The sequence below is a fragment of the Sciurus vulgaris genome (assembly GCF_902686455.1).
Source record: "Sciurus vulgaris genome assembly, chromosome: 1".
Classification (NCBI taxonomy): Eukaryota; Metazoa; Chordata; class Mammalia; order Rodentia; family Sciuridae; genus Sciurus; species Sciurus vulgaris.
The window spans coordinates 148,142,723-148,167,813 of record NC_136461.1 but is presented as its reverse complement, the minus strand read 5'-3'; the positions used below and the strand labels follow the sequence as shown (position 1 = coordinate 148,167,813).

Genomic DNA, 25,091 nt, shown 5'->3' with positions numbered 1-25,091 from the left:
AACTAGCTTCAGTGTTAAAATTTATGACATTAAAAAACTAGAGGGAAATATATTTTTAGAAACTACTGTGATCTGACTTCAAGTTTAAAAATAAGCAGTCTCTAAAATATAGTGTATGATCTTGCTTCAGTATATGATATATGAAAGGCAACTATATACAGAAGATGCCAGTGGTTATTTCTGAATAATGGAATTATAAATGCTATTTCTCTCCGATGTTTCAAAACTCAGATGGTCATGGCATCTTGCAGTCACTTTATAACTTTGTTGTTTCTCTTTTTTTCTTTCGATAGTCAATACCTATTTATCACATAGCTGTGAGACTGATGGCATCCCACAGGGGAAAGAGTAAATGGAGAAAAGGACCTAAGATTGAATTGTTGGCATTCTAACAATTAGAAATAGGACCAACAAGAGCTTTCAAGAAAAAAAAAATGTAGAGAATAATAATGAGGTAGGCAGAAAAATATGTGGTATCACTAAAATCTCATGAATAGTGTTTCAAGAATGAGGGAATGGAGTGCTACTGTGTCACATGCAGCCAGAGTTGCATAAGATGAGGACAGAGAAGGGACTGTTACACTGGCAAGATGTTAGCTGTTAGTGATTCTGATAAGCACCACTGCAGTGAAGCAGGAAGACATTGAGAATGGAGTGGGCTGAGGAGAGGGGGAGGACTGGCCCAAAGACAGGAAGTTTGAGAGTTTCCATAGAGAGAGAAGGCACAGGGATGGGGTGGTGCACCCAGGGGATCCAGGATCAAACCAGTGAGGGGTTAGTTTTTAAATAGAAGATCTTTAGGCATATTGGAATTTCAGTGGGAATGATTCAGTAGAAAGGAAAAGATATAGGATGTGGTAAAGTTAAAGTAGCCACAGGAGTGAAATACTAGGGTGGAAAGAGAAAAGGGATAGTGTTGGTCTTGGATAAGAAGCAGGGCAGAATCTATATACAGGTACAGCTGGAGGCAGGGAGGAGGAGGCTGCTCCAGCTGCAGAAACCCTCGCCATACTACCTTGTGATTTTGTGTCTGCCTCTCTCTGTCCTCCACTAGCAAATCTCCTAAGACCAAGGGGCCATGACATGTCCACTTGAATCCTGAGCTCCTAATACAGTATTTGGCACATTGAAGGCACACATATGAATTCTTCACATTTTTTCCAAGTTTTTCAAATTAATAGTCTATAGTGGGCACTACTAATTCTACAATTTGCAAAAGTTAATTTTTAAAAGTGAATGAAGATTAATCACACTCTTAAAACCCATTGACCTCGTCTAATATGATACATTTCAATATTATCCTTTTTTAAAGTCAAAATTCTTAACATCAAATCACAATTCATGTGGAAGAGGTATGATGTAAAATGCTATACAGGGTGGTTCCAGTTTGGAGTTAAGGGGGAAAAAAAATGAATATATAGACATCAAAACAAAGGCAAAATGTTTTTCTACATTAAAATATTTTAAAAAATCATTTCTACAATAAAAAAACTGACTTATTTCAATAGTGGGATGAACGTTTTCTTTATACTTTTATTTTCTATAGTTAATGTTTCTTTTTATTGCTATCATGTTAAGTGTACAGATTACTGGGATTCACTGGGATGTTTCCAGACATGAATACAGCATGCATTGATTTGTATGCATTCACCCTTCTTCTGTCCCTAGTCCCCCTACCATAGCACCTCAATATTTCTACAATTTATGAGAACATTAGATATAATCATGACTCTTTTCCAGCTTGACTCAAAGCCCTATATTTATGTGGGTTCTTATCTTACCATTCTCGAGGTGCCAGGGGTTGAACTTGTGAATTCATTTACTCACGAGGGCCCCCTATACCTCACCTTCCAGTCTGTGACACTGGATGATGACACACACCTCATGGGTCTGTGTGAGGATTGCTTGAGTTAGTATCTGTTGAGTGCACAGAAGTAGCCCTGACACCTGGGACACACTAAGGAGGTCTGTGTTCCTGTTACAGCTTATTGAGTATTTTCTGCGTGAAGAGTCCCAGGCAAAGAAGTATGAGGCTGAGGAGGAAGAAAAGGAAGTGATTTAAGGAGGGCAAGGGGAAGAAGGGTATGAGACAATAAGTGGTTTTCTGCCAAACTTTCCATGTAGAATTCCAACAGAAAAAATACCATAAACACACACACCCACACAATTGCCAGTGGTTAGTTTGGAAATGCCACTGGTGCCTGGCACGTCATGGAGGACTTCTCTTGCTGTAGCCACAGCACATCTTTCTCCCACCTCCAGTTGCAAGGGGAGGGGTACTGTTAGCAGACCTGGCTTCCCTCACACTGTGCTGTCCTTCCTGGTAAATGAGGGTGCTGTCTTCATAACAAAAGGAACATGTTTCTTTGCACTGGTAAGTTCTCCTTTACTTATTCTTTTACCATCTCCTGTTTTGAAGGATGGCTTGAAGAACTTGCAGGTGGTGTAGCATGGAGCAGAGCCTCGTGATCTGTGAAGTCATTTGGCCAAACAGATCATCCTTCCCCTATGGACGTAACCCCAAGGTAGCAGGACAGTGAACCAAGTGGCTCAGACTTCTGCCCATCCCCTCCCCCCACTTTGGGAATAGGCAGGAGAGCTGCAGACCTTAGGCACAGTCTTCTCATGTCAGCAAAAAAGCATTGACTTTGATTCTCCACCAACATTGTGAATTTAGTCTTATCATTATCTCCAGTTTACACGTAGGAAATTGAAGCAGAGTGACTTTTACCCAAAGCCACCATTAAGGTAATGGTAAAGCTAAGGTTGAAACTTGGGTTACTTTTTGCAAATATCTTTGCATAAAATCTTTCCAGTTGTATGTTCCAGAACCTGGCAATTCCTACTGAGCAGCCTGAAGGAAGTGAATAGCATGTGAGTACTGTTGCACAAGATGCAATAGAACAGAGTCCCCCCCCACACACAAAATGGACAATGCTTCTGCTAAAGTGTTCTTTGAAAACTTTGTTGCTGTATCCTACAAACCTAAAAATCATAGTTGTTTAAGCAACCCCAAATCTGTTTTGGATTTGTCAAGAGATAGGTCAGTAAACAGGCAGACACAAATTCCTGTTGTTGAAAAGGCAGAAAAACTGTTTTAGCAGCTTCTGCATTGCAGATAGAGTTACTTTGCTGTAATTGGCCCATACTCACTCCATTCTGCACCTTTGCTGGGCATGGAAGAGAAGACGTGAAATATATCCCTTGCCCTTAAGAAGCCCAGATACTGGGTGGAGACAGAAAAGTACAGAACAAGAATTTCACTGAATGATATCCACAATGATGGGTGGAGATGCATATGGAAGTTAGTAGAGTCCAAATGCAGGTTGGCTGACCCAGACTGGGAGACAAGTGGAAAAGCTGAAAGAAGAAATCATTATGCCCCTAGGGAGTAACACTTAGCATGAGAGAGCATGGTGTTTGGGAACAGAATTTGAGTAGGTGTAAAGCAGAGTGCACACAGCACCTGGAAGATAGAGCCTCCAAGGGTGACAAGAACCAGATCATGAAAGGTCTTGTACACTCTGTTAAGGAAGTTGGATTTTACATTGAGCCAAGGGTAATCATTAAAGGATTTTTAGCATTAATATGGAAATGAATTCTACTGTGAAGTCAGATGTCCATAATCTAGGTGAGAAATCACCAAGGTTCTTTGGGGGAACAGAGACCAGGAGCAGATGGGAAAGGTGTTAAAGTGGTCTGAATGGGATCTGCGGATATATTCATTACAAAGGGCAGGGCAACACCAACCTTAGTTCTAGCTTGAGAAATAAGGCAGAGACAGAAAACCCAGGAAAATGGACTGGCCTCCGAAGGAAGATGCTGCATTTGAGTTTGGGATGTTGAATTTGTGGTGTGTGTTGAATATATAGGTGGAGTCCAGCAAGCAGTTGGATGCATAGATCTGAAGCTCAGGAGAGAGAACTAAGTAGGAAGCACAATTTTATCACCCATGAAATCAGTTATGATTTCCCAGGAAGAATGTACTGAATAAAAAAGAAAAGTTATCTCAGAGCAGGGGGTCCCTTTCTGAAATTTTAGTTGGAAATACAGAATCTCAGTCTATTTCGAAAGTTCCTGATTCAGAAAGTTAAGTGACTTAGGTAAGGCAAAGGTGGTCATTCCAAGTGGTAACTATTCTGTCAGACTGTTAGGTAATTGTGTGGGCTGAGAAGAGAGAATCCTTCAGAGGTGGAGAGACCTGGATTCAGTCTTAGCACCCTACTAATGTGTGACCTTCCCATTGTCAACTCTGAGCCTCAGGGTGACGGTGTCGGGGATGTTGTGAAATTAGGAAACAACAGAATCAAGAGCCCCAGCTTAGTACCTGTCTCACAGCCCTGCCCAGTAAATGGAGTGCATTCCGTTCTTGTTAAATGGAAATGTCACTTTTTCAGCAGTGGGCTGAATGACTGTCAGTTTATTTATAAATCCTATGAAATTGACCTGTCAGTGTCACCTATGATGGGCCTTTAGTTCAGATCTTTGATTTTGACAGGTGCTTGCTAATCGTCAACTGGGAGTCGCTACTTTGTAAAGCCAGAGTTTACTTCGTAGGAAGTTTTCTTAGTAGAAAAAGCAATTCAAGGTGCCTTTTTTTTTTTTTTTTTTTTGATTGAATAGTGCAAAAGAAGGTCTGTAACTCCAACTTCCCCAAAATGTGTTTAAGTTGCTGTCCCAGGAGGCTTCTCTCATTTCAGTGCAGTTACAATAGACCCTCTATCTGGACTCTGCTCAGTATTCTAACAGCATTTCCAAGCAAAGGCTTTCTGAATCCAGGATTCTGCTCACTGCAAATTGTGTGCTGCTTCTTTGAAAGGCAGGTGGAGGGGTTGGGGCATGGGGAAAAGATGTTGCTTTTGAGCAGTATTATTTTGTAAACTCTTTTGCTTTGGGGAGTATAACTGAGTAAAGATCATCTCTTGGTGTTGGAATTTTGTCAGACAGTTAAAAGGAAATCATATCCAAGATGTCACCCCGTTCAGCTGGTGGAAACCGGTTGTCATAGACTTATATTAATGCAGTCCTACTGGACTTGGAGATAAGATATTTCAATCAAGCAAAAATAATAAGCAGCTTGGAAAACTAACAGTTGAAAGACATGTTTAGCTCATATGCCATAACATGTAGTGGTTTGGTGAAATAAGAATATTTTTCCTTTTTAATGTAGTAACTAAACCATTGACTTTAAAATATAAGAAAAATAATTTAAATTGCAGGTGACCAAGATGAATAATTTATAGTTAACATCCACATGCCTATTCCATGATCTTAAGCAGAAGTCATCCTCATAATTGGCTAAGACAAGGTCTTATGGAAAATGACAAGTGAGACTATTCCAAAATCAAAGGGAAAATTTTAAACTTTCAAGTTGAAGTAAGAAACAAATTGATTTATATCTATCTTTAGAGATAATGGTAAATAAGATGAAGATGCTCTGTTTTCAGGGAGCTTACAGTCTGGTCAGGTTAGGAATGGGGGATTCAAATAAGTGAAGCAGCAAAGTCAGCTCAGAGACCTGCAGGCAAAGGAGGAGAGTGTCAGAGGAACTACCACCGCAGGACTAACAGGAACCAGCATAGCTGCATGGGGTGGGCTTTAGAGAGAAGAGTATTCTAAGTAAAAGGTATATAATGAACCAAGGCTGAGAGATCTGAGTAATTAAAAATCTCAGTTAAGAAGAATACATGGAAGATAGCCTAGGGAGATAAATGAATGTCATAAATCTGCTCAATCATATTCATTACAATAGTCACTCACTTAACATTTGTAGAGCAACAACCATACACAAGTACTACTTTATTTGAAAGATGATTTTAAGAAGTATTAAAACAATTTTTGCCCTACTAGTCCAAGAAAATACTGAAAACTATCCATCAGCCATTGCTTGCCTAAAATATGAAACATGCATAAAGTTGAATTGTATCCAGCAATTTGGAAGAATAATATGTGATTAATTGACATAAAAAGGTCTTTTACAAATTGTTGAGGGGAAGGAGAAAGTGATTAACACATATGTATCTGCTTTTATTTACTTTCTCCTGTAAGAACGTGAGCTCAGTAATAAATGTCAGAGCTTGGATAAATGAGTGAATGAACAAGAGGATGCAAAAGACAAGAAGGATTTTACCAGTGGTTACTTCTAGGGACTAAAATTGGCATTGATTTCTTTTATATATTTTTCATTACTGCATGAATTTTCTACCTGAGTATGTATCATTTTAAGATCTGGCAAAATAATACATTTATTTTCACAAGACTACTCATTCCTAACACTTCAATGTCAGAATCCAGTAGCATTATCAATGAACTTCTGATTGGGTCCCTATTCTTTCATAATTCAATCCTGTCAATAAGTTAATCTGGAAGGCTTCATTCAATGATGTCTGTGTGTTTGGCCCAGTGTTGGGAAATAACCTGGGAGTAAGATACATCAAAGAAAAATAAGCTCTCCTTTTTCTTATTGTTCAGGAGGGCATACACAAGTGATCTATATATGTCTCCATGCACTTATCCATCAAATGCAGGGTTTTAAGGAGAACTGGACAGAACATGTAACATGTGGCACAGGTGCCTGACCCCCTAGAGGTCTATCAATAATGGAAGCTACTGTTATTCAAACAGTGGGTTACAGAGATGTCAGGGGTAGAGAAAAGAAAAACAAACAAACAAACAAAAAAAAAAAGAACAATGAGAGCTTCACCAAGAAGCATTGCCTGGAAAACAGAAAGGAAGGACAAAGCATTCTAGTAAGCAGTAGAGATGCCCACTGTCTGGGGAAGGGAGTGAGTAGAGGTCAGGACAGTTGACACTAGTGTGGCGAGAGCAAGTGGTTCCTGATGGGATGCATGGGACAGAGTGGCATTAGTAAGGTTAAGACTCTTTGTAGAGATCCTCGAATGTTCAATTGCATTGGAATATACTAAGTGTTTATAATTCAATTTTTCTAATGCATCTATTAAGAGAGAAAGGGAAGTGAAATGCATTAATTGCCTCTACCTCAAGCAGATTAAACTTCTTGCTGGAGATTCCATAAATATGTCTGAAAGTGCTGCCTGAGATGGGTTGAAAGGGGAAAGGGGTTTGCAAGCCCTCTAGTACCTTTTCTGAGAGAAAATCATAAAGTCACCTGTACCCTTTGTACCCTTTTTCTTCAACCCTTCCCCATGTGGATAAAGCCTTAAGGGCAAGATCTGCATTGCATTTATTTTTGTGTGATTAGTGCCTGGAATCTAAATAGGTATTCACTCCCATTATTTGTTGAATGCATGACAAAATGAATTTTAAAAATACATAACATGTGTCCTATATATTTTCTGGTGATATTGCCACACTTAATATTTAACATGTATAATATCCATGCCACATTAATGATATATAATATTCTCCTGAATAGCATATAAACAACCACATGAGTCCATATGACTCCAGAAGTTTCATTTTTAAGAAGAGGAGGTGGTTCTATAGAGAGTGAAAAATATAAATATGGACAACATTTCTTCCTAGTTCTCCTTTCAGGCACCGATTCCGTTTCCTGTATTAAAAGCTAATGATTCAGGGCACACCAGGACACCTCCTGCACAAGGAAATTTAACTGATAGGACTGTTCCCACTAAGGCAGTGGGGCCTAACTAATTTCTTCTTACCTGAAGTTTATGTTATGTAAAAGAAGATTTAGAAGGGACTATTTGGAGCAGAATTTCAGGCCTACTGACACTTGGAAGAGAGAGGGAACATTAGGAGGAAGACAGTGCCCCTCAAGGGTCCTCCCCTCCCCCCCAGGGGTTGACAGTGAGGGAAGGTGATGATGGAACCTTCCGGTAGCTCACGGGGAACCTTTTTCCCTTTTCTTTCTTTCAAGTGCCTGTGTCCGGTTCTGCATGTTTTTCTTTCTGGAGTCAGTAATAATTACATGGCGAAGAAAATTGGCTTGGAAAATTTTTATGAACTTATTAACGAAGGATATTATGGAGGCTGATTATTCTGAGCTACACATTATTTTATACACCAAGTATTTCTTAAAATTATGAACTTATGTGAGTTAACTAAAGTTAGTTAACTAACTTTGTAAGTTAACTAAAGTTGATAAATTGTTCTCTTTTAAACATTCAAACTTTGAACTCCACCCTCACCACTGCAAAAAAGAAAGACAAAAAAATCTTGAAAAACCAAGCACTTAACACAATTATGTGAAAATATTTCTTTAAAAATTCTGTCAGCATAGTGTTTGCAGTTAAATAAAGATAAATATAGAACAATGATAAACTGGAGTTTATATTTGTTGCAAATAACTAGAAAGACTGAAAACTTGCCCCACTAAAAAGAAAACTTTCTTGAAATATGACCTAGTTTGTATTATAGCTTAGAGTTCATTATTTTATATATGAACAAAACAACTATTTCCATATGAATTAGAGCTTCTAGTTAAATATTTTATAGATAAACTGGGATGTGAGTGATTATCCTCAAATGGCAATGAGGATCAGAGTGATTTCAGAAGAGGATAGAGGTCTCCTGGTTTGAATATTTTTTCATGCTCTGGCAGCAAGTTTGTAATAAAAAGAATGATTTTTATGAGACCATAATTATTCACAGCAAGCCTAGAGTTGGTGTCACTATGAAAAATTCTTCCTTAGTAGATACTCTCAGCAGGAATAATAGATCTAAAAGAAAGGAAACAGGAGTTACAAAGAACACTGACTGTTGCCAGTTGACAAATTACCTTTGCAAAAGTGATGAGCAGGGCCATTGAAAATTGAAAATAAGTTCAGCAGTAAATCAAAGGTTTCTTCAGTGTAGTTCTGAGTCAGTATTCAAAAGAACGATATTTATGTTAGATGTATACTGAGTTTTTTTAAATGTTCAGAATAATTCTGTACATTCATCTGCTTTTTAGTCTTTCATTGTCGTACTTTCTTACACAATGCAATTTTAATTTTGTATAGCATTTTAATGATAAAATTGTATAATTTGACACCAAACACTAACGCACATTCCTATGTTGTATCTGAAGTTTGCAACATTTTCACTAGTTCCTAGACGTTTGTAATTTACTTCATCCTCTTATACCCTACCCTCAAAAAAAAAAAAAAAAGTTAATCAATGAAACAGGTAGTACAAGTGGTATTCATAGTATTTAACAAGTAAAGAAAATTGTAAATATTGGTATAACTAAATCAAGTGTATAATATATACCATAATTATCAATTAATCCATTACCTTTACAGATAGAGTGTTTAACAATTTTAAATAAGCCCACTTTGTTTTAAAGGTTTATTTTCAGTTCTTTCTGACTTTCATTTCAGTTCTTTCATTAAGCAAGACTTTTTTCACCCTAAGGTTGAGAGTGTAAATAAAGACAAATATATTTAATATAATCTTGTAGTAAAGAAGGCATTCATGTGGAAAGAAGGAACTTGAAGCAGAGTGAAACTGATGTATTTATTACTACTATAACCAGGAAGAGGTAACTATCTTCATGTGATTCCTTTAGGATTCTGAAAGCCCCATTGCTAAAGGAAAATTATAACAACATCCTATTTTTTAATTAGCATATTTTAAAGGGAATTAGTATTATAAGAAAAACATTAAAATTTTGATGAACACATTTGCATCTTTTCTTCCGTTACCAGTAATGTTTTGGAGTCCTAGAAACTTTTATTTCATGGTCTCAAATATTCATCAATTATTTTCTAAATATAACAACCAGCACATAGCTTAAATACATAAGCTTATCTTTGACCTTAACATGCCATCTGCAGACTTACTTTCTTTTTATCAAAATAATAACTTTATAACAATGACTTAGAACATATATAGTTAAAAATCTGAAGACTTTAAATATTTAAAGAATATTAATATAAACAATCAGATCAAAATAACTTGACATCTTTGTTAAAAATGCTGTAATTCAAATCTTGGGTTTCTAATGTAAGCACCTAGGTCCCTGAATATAAACATAATTTTTAGTAAAATTAATTTATCTTTCTCTCTCTTAGATAATCCCTAAGGAATATTGTAACATTAAATATATTAAAATGTTCTTTTAATGAGTAAGAAACAATAAAAAAGCAGTGTGTGTCTCCACAAGTTGCATCTTATCAACTCTTAAAACATTAATGTTGAAATTCCTCCTTTCAGTTTCTGAGATTTGAAGTTCTGTATTCTTTTCCCATTGGTTTGTATGGTTGTGACTTCTTATTCCTATCAAAACAGATACAGATATTTAAGTATTGAGTTAAAATATGCATTGGTGCCAGTGGTGTACTGAATGGATAGTTTAGAGTAGAAATTTTAAAATATCTTTGTCCAGGTCTGTTTTAATTCCTTAGCTTACACTTCCCCAAATCATGAATGAAGCAAATCTCAAGACTTCCTTTGTACTTTGTCGCCTGTGTCTTAGCCACAGGTAATGTGCACCCTTTCCTCCTGCAAGGAAGCATTGTGGTGGGAAATCTAGGGAAATGTGAAGGTCACCAAGGGCACCCCAGAGAGATGACAGGTCCTGCCAGCGTGCAGAGGCTGCAGACAGCACACCTCCCTAACACCTTGGGTTGCACTGTGGGCTTGCAGGGTGCCCATGATAATGGACAGAGGGCACCAGGCAGACTTTTTGCTCCATCACATACCCTTGAAAGTAGGTGATGTTTTGGGTACACTTTCAGAAAGCAGACTGGGATGGTGTTATTCCAGACTAGTTAGTATAAATACATGGTGCATCAATTGGGCAGTCTTTTTTTGTTTTATTTTTTTAGAGATAGAAACATGTATTTAAAAAGTAGATTTTTTGACTAACTCATAGACAGAATTTCCTAACTACAGTGGCTGAACTTGACACACCTAATCGAATTGTCAGTGAACTAGAAGCAGGGTTCTTCAAGTCTTTTCCTTCCAGGGGCTTGCTCTTTGGCCACCCACTACCCACGAACTTCTGAATCATAGATGCCTTCAGAAATGCAGGCTTTTGGGATACCCATTTTATGTTATTTTTCCAAAGATGTCATCAAAATATCCGGGGAGTTAGAAGTTATTTGCAAAACCCACTATGGAAAGCCACTCCCTTAAAATATCTTGTCATTCCAATGCTGATCACCCTGTAAGGTCATCTATGCCATTCAGACTTTCTACGAAAACAAGGACGGTGCAGATAGGTCCCTAGATGGATGTGTCTTTTAAAAAATTTTAAGTTCTCCTGATTACTTGACAAAATTGAGCTTTCCAACACTCAGTGTGGGTTCCTCTCCATAGTACCACTACCCCTGCTCCATGTGTGGATTTTCCTGTTTAGAAATGAGAGGAATAACTTAGCAACTTGTCGATGTCAAAGGTCTCAAGCAAGTATCTGTATTGCTCAGTAGGAAGTTCAGTGTCGTGGATGTAATTGCCTAATGAGGGGACAAAGAAACCAATGATTATTTCCTCTGCTTTGGCAACTTCAGCTGGTCTTAACAGGCACGCTGATGTTAGGACACAGTGAAAATATCTAGTTCTCTAGTGACTCTTTTTTCCTCCACTTTGTAAAGGAAAGGATTGAAACAATTAGTTGGCAGTATGGTGTTAGTTTCCTTATGATAAATTTGGAACATGGAAAAAAATATAGCCTTGGTCAGCAGAATTTGGACTTGGTAACTCAACTTCTCCAAAAATACATCTGTAATTTTTTCATATTGTTCCCTTTCATAATGTGCAAACTGCCCCGAAGTCTTCTTAGAGTCTCTGTTTATTCAAAGGCTTCGGGTTTGCTCTGAGTGTGTGTTTCTAGTTTCACGTTCAGAGCGCCCATGCACTGGCTGTTACGTACTTGACTTGGCACAGATAATAAGAGTCGTTGTAACTGCCTTAATTCTTTTTATTAATTTTCCTAAACTAGCTTGAATCGTATGGTGTATTTTTACATAATTATGGTACAAGTGAAAGGCTTGGGGGAAAAGTACAACCACTACAGTATCAAAGCAGAATAAATATTTGCAGAAAAATTCTGCCATAACTTAATATTTTGCATATGAGCCCCTGTACAAAATCAGAGTTATTCCCGGGGCTTGATCCAAAAGAACAAGTCTGTGGCCCACCCCTAGAAGGCCAGAGATGATGATGGATCAGAAAAAGGTCAGCTTGAGTTGCAATGCCAAGAATAATGACAGACAGACCCAAAAAGGTAGAATAACAGTACAACCAGAGTTCTAAAAGCGATTGTGCGCTTGCCGCATGGCCATGAGATCGGACCCCATGTGGCTCTCTGCCTACTCCCTCCACCAGCGCTGGTATTCAGCTGCCTCGCATGTTGGCAGTTTTCCCCAACCATCCAAGTGAGCATTTTATAATCTAGCTGTGTGAGTGCTTGGATGCCTGTGAGCTGAGGGCCAGTAGTAACTGAAGCTTGCTAATTTTATTTATTTTACTCCTCTGTGCAGCACAGGCCGTGTCACATAAAAGGAAGCCAGGCTTGGGTACACTTTGATCGTTTGGTTTGTGGTATTTATCTGAAAGCTGATTGCAGGAGCCTGTCATGTCAGAACAGAGGTTTGCAGGCTAATACCTGTGGGCCCAACGCTGCACCTCAGATCATTACCATCTGCCCTCATTCAGCACCCTCTCCCATGACTGTGGTCTAATCTGTGTTCCTGGGCCTCAAACCTCCTTCTTAGGATGCACTGTGTCAGCGTGACAAGCAAAAACCCAGGCTCTCACCACCTACAATTGCACTCTGTATATACCGTCTACTCCTGGCAAAGACCCCATAACCACAATGGCACACCTTCAGGATGATGTCCCTCAGATGTGCCAATCATTTAAGGGCCTGGTAATGACGTGAAGGGTTGAAGCTTGCACTGGAGGATCTAAGCTTCAGGCTGGGAAAGGAGTCGTGGTCACAAAGCTAAGACGCAGTATGTGTGAAGCAAAGGGAATGATACATTTCAGTTACCTAAATTCCAAATAACTGATAAACTACAAAGGACCTCAGTCATTGAATAGGCAGGTATCTGTTATGTGAAACCAGGGGAGGAGATGTGAATTTGGGGTCAAAGTATCTCAGTAATTATATTATATTATTTAACTTCTAAATCCTCATTTCTCATTTATTTAAATGAGGTTATAATATTAAACACTATTGTACTCTCACCATAAATTCAGCTCAACAAGAAATAGGAATCTATGTGAGTGAGAGAAACCATGTGCCTACCTGTACAAGAACTCCACAAGAAATAAAAGCTGCATGTCTCTTATCTGCAATTTTTGGGACCCAGAGTGTTTTAGATTTCAGATTTTTTAAGATTTTTAAATATTTGCAGATACATAATGAGATATCTTGGGAATGGGACTCAATGCTCTCAAAATATAAAATGCATTTATATTTCATATGCATTTTAAACACATAGCCTGAAGGTAATTTTATACGATATTTTCAATGTACCTGCATTTTGACTGTGACTTGTCACATGAGGTCACGTGTGGGATTTTTCATGTCAGAGTTCAAAAGTTATTTTATTTTGGAGCATTTCAGATTTCAGATTTTTGGATTAGGGATGCTCAACCTGTACAAGAAATGGTTCTTACTGAAGTGTGTGGTCAGTGCTTTGGGGGAAAGAAGAGTCTGCTCTGTGAGGGATACAGAGTGTCAGTGTAGAACTTGATAATCAAGTATCAAAAAGTGGTGCTGTCCTTGTCCCTTTAGAACTTCAGAAATGGAGATGGACCAAGCCCAGGACTGGAACAGGGGCCAATGCTTAACTGACATCAAAGTTCCATCATGAATTGTAAAGTTTTCCTGCTGGGGAATAAATCACGACTTTGTCATGCACTGGCCCCCAGTCTTCTTTAAAATGTATTTATGATATATGTGAGAATTGATTGGGTTAAAATGTGAAGTTATATATTCCTAGATGACTGTGACTGAGCCCTTATGCAAAAATGTTGCTGATTTTTAAATCCCTTTGGAAAGGACTGACAAAAAAAAAAAAAAAAAAAAAATCTTTTTTCCCCATACCTTGATCCCTTTCTAGCTTTCTACCTACTATGATGTCAGTCATTTTGAAGGTGAAAAGAAACAGGGCTTCCAGAGTCCTCCCCTTCCTTTTTGGAGCCTGCTCACTAAGTCCACAGTCCTCCTCTGCATCTCTAAACATGGGCCATTTCTTGAGAGAACGAGGGCTTGTGCAATAAGTACCACCATCTCCTGCCTACCCTATGGTCATTTGAAGCTAAAGGTCTGACATAGACAGTCTGAGACTAAAAAGCTGTTTTGTTCCTGCCACCAGAGCTCAGGAGCTGTGAATCAGCACTAGCAAGCCACTGTGGGTCTGTTTGATTGTTTCCATCACCAAAGTGATAAACGTTGGTGTGTGCCATCATTCCCTGACCTAGCAAAATACAATTTCACTTCTTCAGAACTCTGCAACCCTCCGCAGAAGGTTGTTCATTTGGGTCCCAGAGAGATTCTGCAAAATCTACCACAATTGTAATTATCACAGTGAGGGCAATTAATTTCTTTCTTCTCAGCAAAACTGTGCCTGGAGGACAGGAACTGATGACTTGTGCACTGCTTACCAGTCTCTTTACAGTGACTGCAAACCCAGTCTTTCTCCCTGGGTTTTCCCTCCTGCCTCAGGGCCTTTGAACTAGCTTTTTCCATGCTCTTTCCTTTTCCCAGATACCCCCTTAGCATTGCATATCCCCCTTGGTGGCTGTGTTTTTTCTTCTTAGCATCTATACCACTATCAAACATACTGTATTTTTTGCATGCTTTGTTCAGGTATCTCCCTCACTAGAATGTTAGTTCCAAGGTGGTAAGGATTCTTGTCTGTTAAGTTCTGTGTCCTAACCTCATGAACAGGAACATCTTCATAGATAACCCCACACGTGAGTGAGTAGCCATCTTTCTAAGCTAAGGCATTCATTCACCTGCTGAGATGGTTGTGGGTACAGAATCCATCAGGAGTGTTGAATCACTGCCTCAATACCTAGCAAGGTCTCAGGCCAGATACCCAAACAAAGTAGGTGTCCTTTGGGCATCACACGCCCTACCAATTGCAGATTAATGCATCAGATGTGCTGGCCTGGCCCCTAGAAATGTGACTGCTGTCCCTAGACTTAGAGTCAGTAATGATTTCACCTTCAGACAGCCCAATCACATAATTATTGGAAATTCATTTCAAAAGTACACTGGAATGTTACTTTTTTTTTGAGTCCCATAGAATCCAGTATGTTCTGCCCTTCGTGCAATAAACACCCAGTTAGGATTTCTAGGAATATATTTTATCATCTGGAAATAGACTCAGCTTCCATCTTGGCCTTCTGGGTCTGTAGCACCTTCCAGTAACTTTGAACTTTGTTGCTGTTGTTCTTTTCAAGAATCCAGGGCTCTTTCCACTTAAAGCCAGAGGCTCTTAAATTAAGTGTTGCTCTCTTCCTTCAGTTATCTAATTGTCCAGATTAAAAAAAAAAAAAAAATTAGAGACTAAAAAAATGACCAAACCCAGAAGGTAAAAATGAAAACCTAAAATTAGACTCCTAAGAAGGCAAATCCAAAGATTAGTGGCTTCCAGAAAAGTGGGAGAAGAAAAATTCTTCTTGCTGGACACCGAGTTTCAGAATGTATGGATGGAAGTAGGGAACTTGCCATACCAATTTGAGAGTGAGCACAATTTTGGCAAATTAATACATTTTGCAGCTCTGTTGTAAAATATTGCAATATCATAATATTCTCCTTTCTTCCAGGAATTAAATATTGCAATATCTTAATATTCTACATTTTTCCAGAAATTAAATTTTCCATCAAGAGGGCAATATTATTGTTTCTCATTAAAATTCTTGAAAATTTTAAAAAGCATTAACATTTATGCCATTTTTGCAAGCCGACGGACTTACAGAATTAATCCTTAGTATGTAATTTATATATTTGAAGTTTGTACAGTACAGTATTTTTTTCTATCATTGAGTTGAGTAACAATTCTAAAATCACATTTTACATAGACATTTTAATTTTTTTTTTTTTCATTCTTGAAGACACTTATTAGGCTCTTTCAAAAATGTTCTTGATTTTCAAATCTCTTTTCATTAAAATGGTTCTACAAAAGTTCTGAAAGAGAAAGAAGATTTCCTTTTAGCTATTATACCAAACTTGCTTTAATTAAGTCACTGTGGGGTGAGTTTGCTCTCTACAGGTAAAAGCCTGAAGCTGTTGACAGTTAATTATAGCTAAACAAGATATTGAACAATTCTTCCAATGAGGGTCTGGGCTAGGAACAATAAGTTTTAAATAAAGCTAGCAGGAGACAACAAATACAGGGTGCAGAAGAAAAAGGGTGACAGTAGAGCCATCAACAGTGGTAGAAGATAACTGAGTCCTCTGTTAGTGGAAATTTACAACTAAATTAGTTTAAGAAAAGCCATACCACCCCCTGCTCTTCCAAGCAACTCTTCCCACTCCAGGGGAATTCTAGGTCAGCTCTGGTTCCTTGGATTAAATTCTTTTTAACCTATCTTTTCCCCTTTTTGTTCTTTAACTTCCTCCCCTTTAGTTCATTCTCCTAAAAGAGAGAAAAATTTCTCTTTCATGGCAATATGGCCTTGCCCCCTTCCCCCAACTACACACTGTAAAAGAGTAATTTACTAACCGTCATAAAAATTGCATTTCTAAGGAAAGATCAGAAATTTCTTCTCCCAACAGTGCAACTCTTTAAAACTAGAATGAGCGTGCTGTTGCAAACACAAACAATGGCCATTGTCTCCTAAAATAAGATTAAATTGTTAACTCTGAGAAGTTCCCCACTGTGTTTTCCAAGAATGACCTGTTTTACAAATGTTAAATTCACAGTCAGCATGTGAGGGCTCCTAGACCGGCTTTTCCTTTTTTCTTATCTGAAGTTATAGACCTCAGGAGAGCGGGTGGGTTACAAGGTCAAAGTCTTTTCCTCCTTGGAACTTGCTGCTTGCTGGGAGAGGGCTGCCTGGAAAATAGATGCTTTGGAGAAGAGGTTGGGGGGTCAAGATTTTAATTCTGTTAAGGAACAGCTGGTTTGAGTTTCTTTCCACTTCTATCTCCTGCTCCCTTCCTCACAAATCCATGGAGACAGAATTGTACAGAAGGAACCGGCAACATAAAAATATACCTTCCATTACTGGAGCGGTTCACATATGTCATCTCCGTTACAGAGTCAGTTGCTGAGTGCTAAAGAGAGGCGCTGGTTTTTATAAAATTAACTGTATCTGAAAACAGGACCAGAGCCTGAATCAGAAGAACCTTTTCTAATAAGGGTATTTGCCTAGAAATTTCTTTTAGTGTTTTTAAACTTTTAGTTTAATGAAGTCCTCAGGCGTATTTGGAAACTAAATGCAAAAGGAGTAACATCTATGTTACTGGTTTCTGGCCTACACGCTTTGTGTATCTCCAGATTAGTAATGGCTGTGCTCATTCCTCAAGTGTTTATCGGGAGCCCACTCTTAACCACAGCCATGCCAGGGGCTGGAGATAGCACGGGTGACATGCCGAGGCTCCTGGACAAACAGGTGCATAAACATTCTCTTGGTCCAGCAGAGTTTTAGCCCAAAGTTATGACCTGCTGTTCTGAATAGTTTACACACTACTTCGGATTTAAAATCAGATCTGTTCAAACTAACATTGTGCTATAACAAACTTATAAATTCAATATTTAAAATGAACACGTAATACCAGCCAGACTGTAAAAAGTAACGGAAAAAAATGTTTGAAAAAAATCTAAAACAACACGTGGTTTGATTATTTTTATTTAGGTGTTGAAGTCTCCTGTGCTTTTTTTTTTTTTTTTTTTAATCCTGTGTGTACACACACACACACACACACACAGAATAAAACTCACATCTCTCAAATAAATGGCAAACTAGTAACAGATTTTTTGTCTGGGCTCCTCAGCACACTGGCCTCGGGCTGTGTTGGTGTGTGGCTCAACAGCAATCAGAGGTCATAATTTCATTGGCAGTTAGCATCAGGTTTAATTTTTCTAGCATGTTACATTTACCAAAATGTCTGGTTTCAGTTACGCTCAGACACTGACTGAATCAGTTTTGAGCAGCGTGATGTCTTAAGGTACCTGAGGTTTATGGAACACACATGCTAATTGTTTTCAATCACTTTCCTTTCTAAACACAAAAAATGTGTTTTCTGAAGCCTAATAACAGTAGTCCTGATGACATTGCTTGATTCTTACAGAAGAGTACCCCAAGTAGGTAAAAATGTCAATTTAACAAGACTGCCACCTACTGATTTACATAGTAGAAAAATGCTCCAATTAAGGTGTTTTTTAAAAAATAACTGTATGTGGCTTTTCAAAAAATACCTTTTTTAAAAAATTGATGTGTATCATTCTGATTGCATTTTAGGAATGTGACCAAGTTCATATAGATGATGTTTCTTCAGATGATAATGGACAGGACCTAAGGTGAGCACAGTGAAATGTGAACCAATCCTCTCCTTTTTATGGCTTAATTGTTCATCTAATTAAGATGAATTTTCTGTTCAGTTAACTTTGGGCTTCTCTTGCACCTAAATAGCACATATAACTTTGGAACAGATGGCTTTCCTGCTGCAGCCACCAGTGCTAATTTATGCCTGGCAACTGGTGTCCGGGGCGGTGTGGACTGGATGAGAAAGTTGGCCTTCCGCTACAGAAGAGTAAAAGAGATCTACAACACCTACAAAAACAATGTGGGAGGCAAGTGACCATCACCAGGACCTCAGCATAGTTCACGATCCAACAGTACCACTCACTGTTGGGTCACACTTTAAGGACGCGATCGCTTTTTAAGGGCAGTTGTATCTCTATGGCACTTATTCTGCTGTGATTTAGTGACAGAAATATCAAAATGGAGCCCACTACCCTGCTTACCTAGCGATGTGACCTGGGGGAAGTCCCTTGACCTCTCCAAAATCCAGTTGGCCTTCCAATAATGTGGGCTTAGCAACCCCTAACCAAATCACAAGATGGGCTGTTATCATTCCTCCTACAGGACCAAAGCTTGCCTTAGCTTGGATCTGTTCCTTGTGGTTCACAGTGGTCAGAATGGCTTTAGCATAACAGGGAATATATGGACTTAAAAATGGAAAGTTTAAGAATGATGTGGTTTCCAGCATGGCTATATTCAGATGTTCAAGTGATGTCATCAAGAGAATCTATGCTTTCCTCTAGATAGGCATCATCTGGATTGTCTCTCTCAAGAGGTGGGAAAATGACCACCAATGGATCTAGGCCTGTATCCTACCAGTTTAGCACTTTCTGGTTGAGGACGAGCTGTCTTTCCATAGATTCAGCAAAAGTTCTGCCAACAATAATTTTCACTGGCAAGACCAACATCACACACCTACGCTGGCAGCCAGAAGGTGGGGTTAGCTCTGCCCAAACTGCATGGTCAGCTGAAATGGGGAAAGTAGGTGACCCAGAAAGAAGGGATGCTAGGAATGCAAAGCTAGTAACTGGTCCCTGTAAACTAAAAACACATTTGTCACCTTAATGATAATATGTGAAAATGATTTTATATACTGTAAAGCTTGAAGGCAATGTTGGTAGTGCTATTAAATGTTTACACAGTAAGAGATGCATTGGTGAGAAAGTAGCTCATATGCTCTTTTAAATCCACAGGTCTGCTTGGTCCAGCTAAGAGGGAAGCCTGGTTGCAGTTGAGGGCTGAGATCGAAGCGCTGACAGACTCCTGGTTAACTCTGGCCCTGAAAGCACTCTCCCTCATTCACTCCCGGTGAGGCACCCGTGGGGCCTCTCCTGGGACAAAGGCGCTGCTGGCTTGTTCATTTTGGAGATTCATTTTTCAACAGTCTTTTCTTTCTGTTCTCCCAGGACAAATTGTGTGAATATTTTAGTAACAACTACTCAGCTCATCCCTGCATTGGCGAAAGTCTTGCTATATGGATTAGGAATTGTATTTCCAATAGAAAATATTTACAGTGCAACTAAAATAGGTGAGCTATTCTTTGTTGTTATTATTTTTATCAATTCTTTCTGGGTAGTAAAAGTGAAAGGCAGTAGATGACACTTATTTTTTCAGAATGCTAAATATGTCAGGATACCGGAGAAATAATTTTCAAAATTGGCTTTAGACATCAAAAGAAATATAAGATATAATCCATTTAGTGGAAGTCATAAAATTTTATTTCACTGGCTACTATTAAGACTGAGTACTTGAGATATAAGTAATTTCTCATCAATTCCAGATTATCATCTTGTTTTTATTATTTTAGACACTATCAACAGAAATATTTGTAAGCTAAAATGAGTAGTAGTATAAAACTATAAAAAGCAACAACTCTAAAAATATTTCTGTATTACTGGAAATGAGGTTTGTTTTTAATTGTTAATATGTATGAACAATTGAATTTTCCATTTTTTTATGGGGATACAAAAAAATCAAGCTACTTGTAAGAAGGAAACATAGTTGGAGAAAAGACTAATGTGAAATTTAATTGGACTATAAACCAATATAGAATAAAAGTAGGGATACAAAGACATGGTTTTTATTCTCAGGGAAAGTAGACATCTCAATAACCATAATCCAATATGATAACAATTAAGTGAGCATTTATCAGGTATCTACTAGGTATCTAGAACTGTACTAGGCACTTTACATAATTAACTTGCTCTTTATATTTTACAATGAGGAAACTAAAGTAAATTGCTCAAGTAAATGGCTGTCCAATCACAGTTCTGATTCCAAAGTACAGACTCCTTTCCTTACCCTGGAGGTTGCAGCCAAATGCCTGAATGTGCACATGGCCAAGGAAGCATTTGCTTCTAGTAAGGAGGCAGCAGAGGGCAAATATTAGTGAAAGCTAAAGGACAGAATGACATTTGAGCTGGGTATAGAACAAAGAAGAGTTCACCACGCAGATGTGCTAGGACATCAGAGAGACAGTGATTAAAATGTGTTCACTGCCAAGGGACTTGTGAGTGATCCTGATTGATTAGTGTGTAGTACTCACGAGAAGTTGAAACTGGAGAGGTAGGGGTGGGCCTAGTCTTATGGCTTTGTATGTTACCTTAAGGAGATAAATGTTATTTTGGTTAAGTCCAGGGGAAGGGGGATAAGCATCCTTATAGGTAGCTATTTAACCCTATCTAAAAAAGGAACAAAGATGGAATTCCTATAGGTCTAATGGGGCTCCTCACACTTTTATACTTCTTATACTTCTCCAAAGTACATACTAAATGATCACTAAAGAAGTACTTGTATGACTAATTATAGTATGACTTCCTCAGCAGTCTTTAATATTCTTGAGGACTGTGTTTGTCTCTTTTGCTCATCATAGTAGCTGCAATACCCAGCATATAGTAGGTACTCAAAACATGGTTTTGAATGAAATAAATACATCTGTTTTGAAGAAGGTTGGCATGGAATTTCTTTTAGGTACCTGGGTCAGTGGTGGCATGATTAACTGATGGGGAAATTAGGATTAATCAAATCAATGTACTAAACAAATTGTGTAGTAGACCATTATAACCAGAAATTTTATATGCTCTCATGTTCCATAAAAAGAGCAATCAGTTTATATTAAGTCCTATGTTAAACCTGTTTTCATCTGTATTGCTCAAGTGGAATAAGTGTGTTTTGTAAACAGATTATGGTAAGGTTTATTAGCACATGAAAGTTGGGACAAATTCCAGAGAAGCATTTAATATACAGAAGGGGTAGTGTTGAGCCCCCAGAAGAAAAACGTAGGTAGTATTTTACATATCATATGCATTGAGGTTTAATTCCAGATAATGTGGAAATGGTAATGTAATAGGAAATCACAGTAACAATTCAGTGAGCATTAAGTATTTAAATGGGCATTTTGTTTCAAATGTCGGATGTTTTTCAGTAAAGAATAAGAATTAGAATTAAAAATACATGGTGGTAGAAAATTATCTCAAAACCAGAGGCAGGATCTAACTTCCCTATAATATTTTTATTTAGAAAACTAGAGATTCAGACTCCTTTTGTTATTGCTAATTGTGTCATCAAATAAGAGATGTGAAGATCAGTACAGAAAAAGCAGGAATTTTCATGATAGACAAAATGCTAAAGTGCTCAGAGATGACTGGTTTCTTATTTAGCAGAACTGTGATGTTTATTCAGACAAAACGGGTTCAAAGTGAATGCTTCATAAAAAGGTTTCTAACTCACTTCTAAATGGCAGCTTGATTTTCTTCATTGTGGAAAATTTCTACATGGCCCAAAATTTACAATTGAACCTATGAGACACTACATAGGCAAAAATTCATTTTTGTCTCCATAGCTTCCCCTTTAAATAATGTCTTACCTTCTTTTTTTCCCATGAGATGAAAACTTTGCAAAAACACTTTTTTTTTCCTTCACGGAGGGGAAAGTAGTTTTCATGACACCAATTTGATTGTACATTTTTGCAATGAAAACTACATTTTTGTCTTTGTTCCTTTGTGATTTAATGTTTCACAGTTTAGCGGGCAACTAAAGCAGTATTAAAATTGTATCCTTTGAATAAGGCTGGCTCTATTTCATTCTGTCAGATGCAAATGAGAGCTTTTAGTGCAAAATACAAATATAAAGCAGACATTTGTTTAAGCAAACAAGCAATTTGTTCATGGGTATATCTGATCCTTATTTGAAAGAGGTGCAGGCCCCTCTCAACCATTCACATTTGAAAACTATAAACTGTCCCATTGTCCAGTAAAATGACCCCATTGGCGGCCAGAGACTTGGAAGAAACAATGCTCGCATTAACTGCCGGGATGTGCTGGTGGTGTAGCCACCCTGGGAGCCCAAACTAAGTCATGACATGGGAAAGATAATAGACAGATAATGGTATTTGGTTACCTATATCTCACCTTTCCCCCCATAAGTGCTTTCTTGAACATGAGATGCCTGGGTACAGTAGGCATGAGCTCACTGTGGTATCCCAAATTACCTGACATTTATTTCAGGAGTTTTATGAGACTATTTCAAGTATACACATTGGGCTTTGGGGGACTTTAATTCAACCTGAAAATGAAGGGGTAAACTAATTCCAGTGTTTGTTTTTTCTTGCTGTGCCAAAGCCAACACCAGTTGCTTTTCTCTTACCATTCTCAATAGTCTTTGGAACAAGTATTTTCAGAGTTTGATATATTATGAAACTTTTTAAAAATCAAGTTAAAATATATTGCCAGAATTGCCTGTCTTTGTTTAGTCTCAGCTTGTAAGGAAGGGAGAAAAAAAGTATTACTGCAAAACAACATTATTCTCTCAATTGTTAAATTGAGATTGACTAGGTCCTACTTTTTAATAAACAAGTCCTTGGGAAGCAAGTATTTTACATTGTCAGTTTCAAGGAACAGGATACCATGATGCTAATTAATTTGTAATTTTTAATCTTTTGTGCTATTTCATATACTACCTAATGACATACAAGCACTCTTAGTTGCACAAGTGGGATTGAGCTGAATCAGAAGCATAAAGAAAGCATTTTACATCAAAAGTTCCAGTGCCGTCAGTCTGGGTCACCCAAACTTTACATTTTCTGTAATTTATTTTTGTTCATCAGGAAAAGAAAGCTGTTTTGAGAGGATAATTCAGAGGTTTGGAAGAAAAGTGGTATATGTCGTTATAGGAGATGGTGTGGAAGAAGAACAAGGAGCCAAAAAGGTGAGTTTAGAGGGTGCATCTTGGGCTACTCACTTTTTCTTAGTCCTCAAAATTCTCACAAGTGAATCATCAAATCAAGTTCTGTTTATCTGAAATAGACTATGGATGTGACAGAGGTATAAGCACTGATACAAGGGCAAAGAACTCAGTGTAAATCGTGATATGCACAAGCTCAAAAGTGGTTGGTCTTCATAGAGTGTAGACTTTGGGAACAGAAAAGTAGGCTTAGTGGCACAGCCATCATCCAGAAGAGAGATGACGCATATGCCTGCTCATGCCAGCATGCCCTTTTCTGCACCCAGGACAGACATTACCAGGTGGTTCAGACCTCATTACCTGAGAACCTATCAAACACCACTTTAGAAAGCCTCTACCAGAGCTTTGTTCTTCTATGGGAACTGAGGGTCCTGTCTCTCAGGGCACTTGTAGAAGACCTCATTTTAAGTTTTTTAACTCTGTTTTACCCTTGCTCTTCATTTTGTTCTCCCCAGTCTCTTCAGGTGTAATTCTCTCATTTCCCTTCACAGAAGCTGTTTCATTCTGCATCTCAGTGCACTTTTGTAAGGGGAGGATCACAGTCTTTCACTTGGCACATAGAATCTTCACAATCTGGTTACAACCTGCCTTCCTCCTTCAACCAACACTGCAGTGACATTCGTCTGCTGACCTTTGTTTTGTTACTATAACATAATACTTGAGACCAATTTATAAAGAATAGAGGTTTACTTGGCTCATAGTTCTAGAGGCTTGGAAATCAATCTTGCTACATGGCACAGGGCATCACACATTGAGACAGTAAATGTACATGATCAGGTCTCTTCCTCTTGTACATCCATTAATGCTATCATGATTGCTCTATCCCCATGACCCCATCTAATTTTACCTCCTAAAGACCTCACTTCCAAATACCATCAACATATGCATCGGGGATTTACACCTTCCTCGGACCATGCTTCCCACTGTTTCTCTGGAATCTTTATCCTAGTGCCTTTCAGTGGTTGTCTGACTCAGTTTTCAAAATTCATGCATTTCCTTTCATGTATCCTCGGTGTTTGGGAATCTAGCTAGAACTGGAGTAGTAGACAGCTTGGATTCTTGCTCCAATGTAGGTTTGGTTTATGGCTGTGCTACTTATCCAGTCTGTGACTTTGCACAAGTTTCTTAACCCCTCTATTCTTCTTCCTGATCTAGTAACAGAACCTAGCACCCAGGCCTGTTTCAAAAATTAGATTTATTTGAGGTACCATAAAACAGAGCCTATTATATGTAAAGTCAGCAAGAAATGGTAACTACATTCCTGTTGGTGGATGTTCCTCTTTCAGCAACTAAATCTGAGCTTATAAGTGGAGATGATTTTGTTTTATTGAGTCTGTCTTCAAATGTTTTTTTATAAATCTTAGTATTATTTGTACTCTCTAAATATTTCCTAAGAGCATACAAAATTAGCCAATAGCATAACTTTCCCCTCT

General features: G+C 38.1%; 1 protein-coding gene across 11 annotated transcripts in view; it reads left to right on the top strand.

The window, feature by feature from the left end:
• The window catches only part of EYA1 (EYA transcriptional coactivator and phosphatase 1), a 314,781-nt gene that overhangs the window by 280,103 nt on the left and 9,587 nt on the right, over nt 1-25,091 (top strand). For all 11 annotated transcript variants that reach the window (XM_079111714.1, XM_079111722.1, XM_079111721.1 and 8 more), the window contains 5 exons: nt 18,355-18,413; nt 18,526-18,686; nt 19,611-19,725; nt 19,824-19,945; nt 23,522-23,622. In XM_079111714.1, the coding sequence (XP_078967840.1) occupies nt 18,355-18,413; nt 18,526-18,686; nt 19,611-19,725; nt 19,824-19,945; nt 23,522-23,622 (558 nt within the window). The remainder of the gene's footprint in view (nt 1-18,354; nt 18,414-18,525; nt 18,687-19,610; nt 19,726-19,823; nt 19,946-23,521; nt 23,623-25,091) is intronic.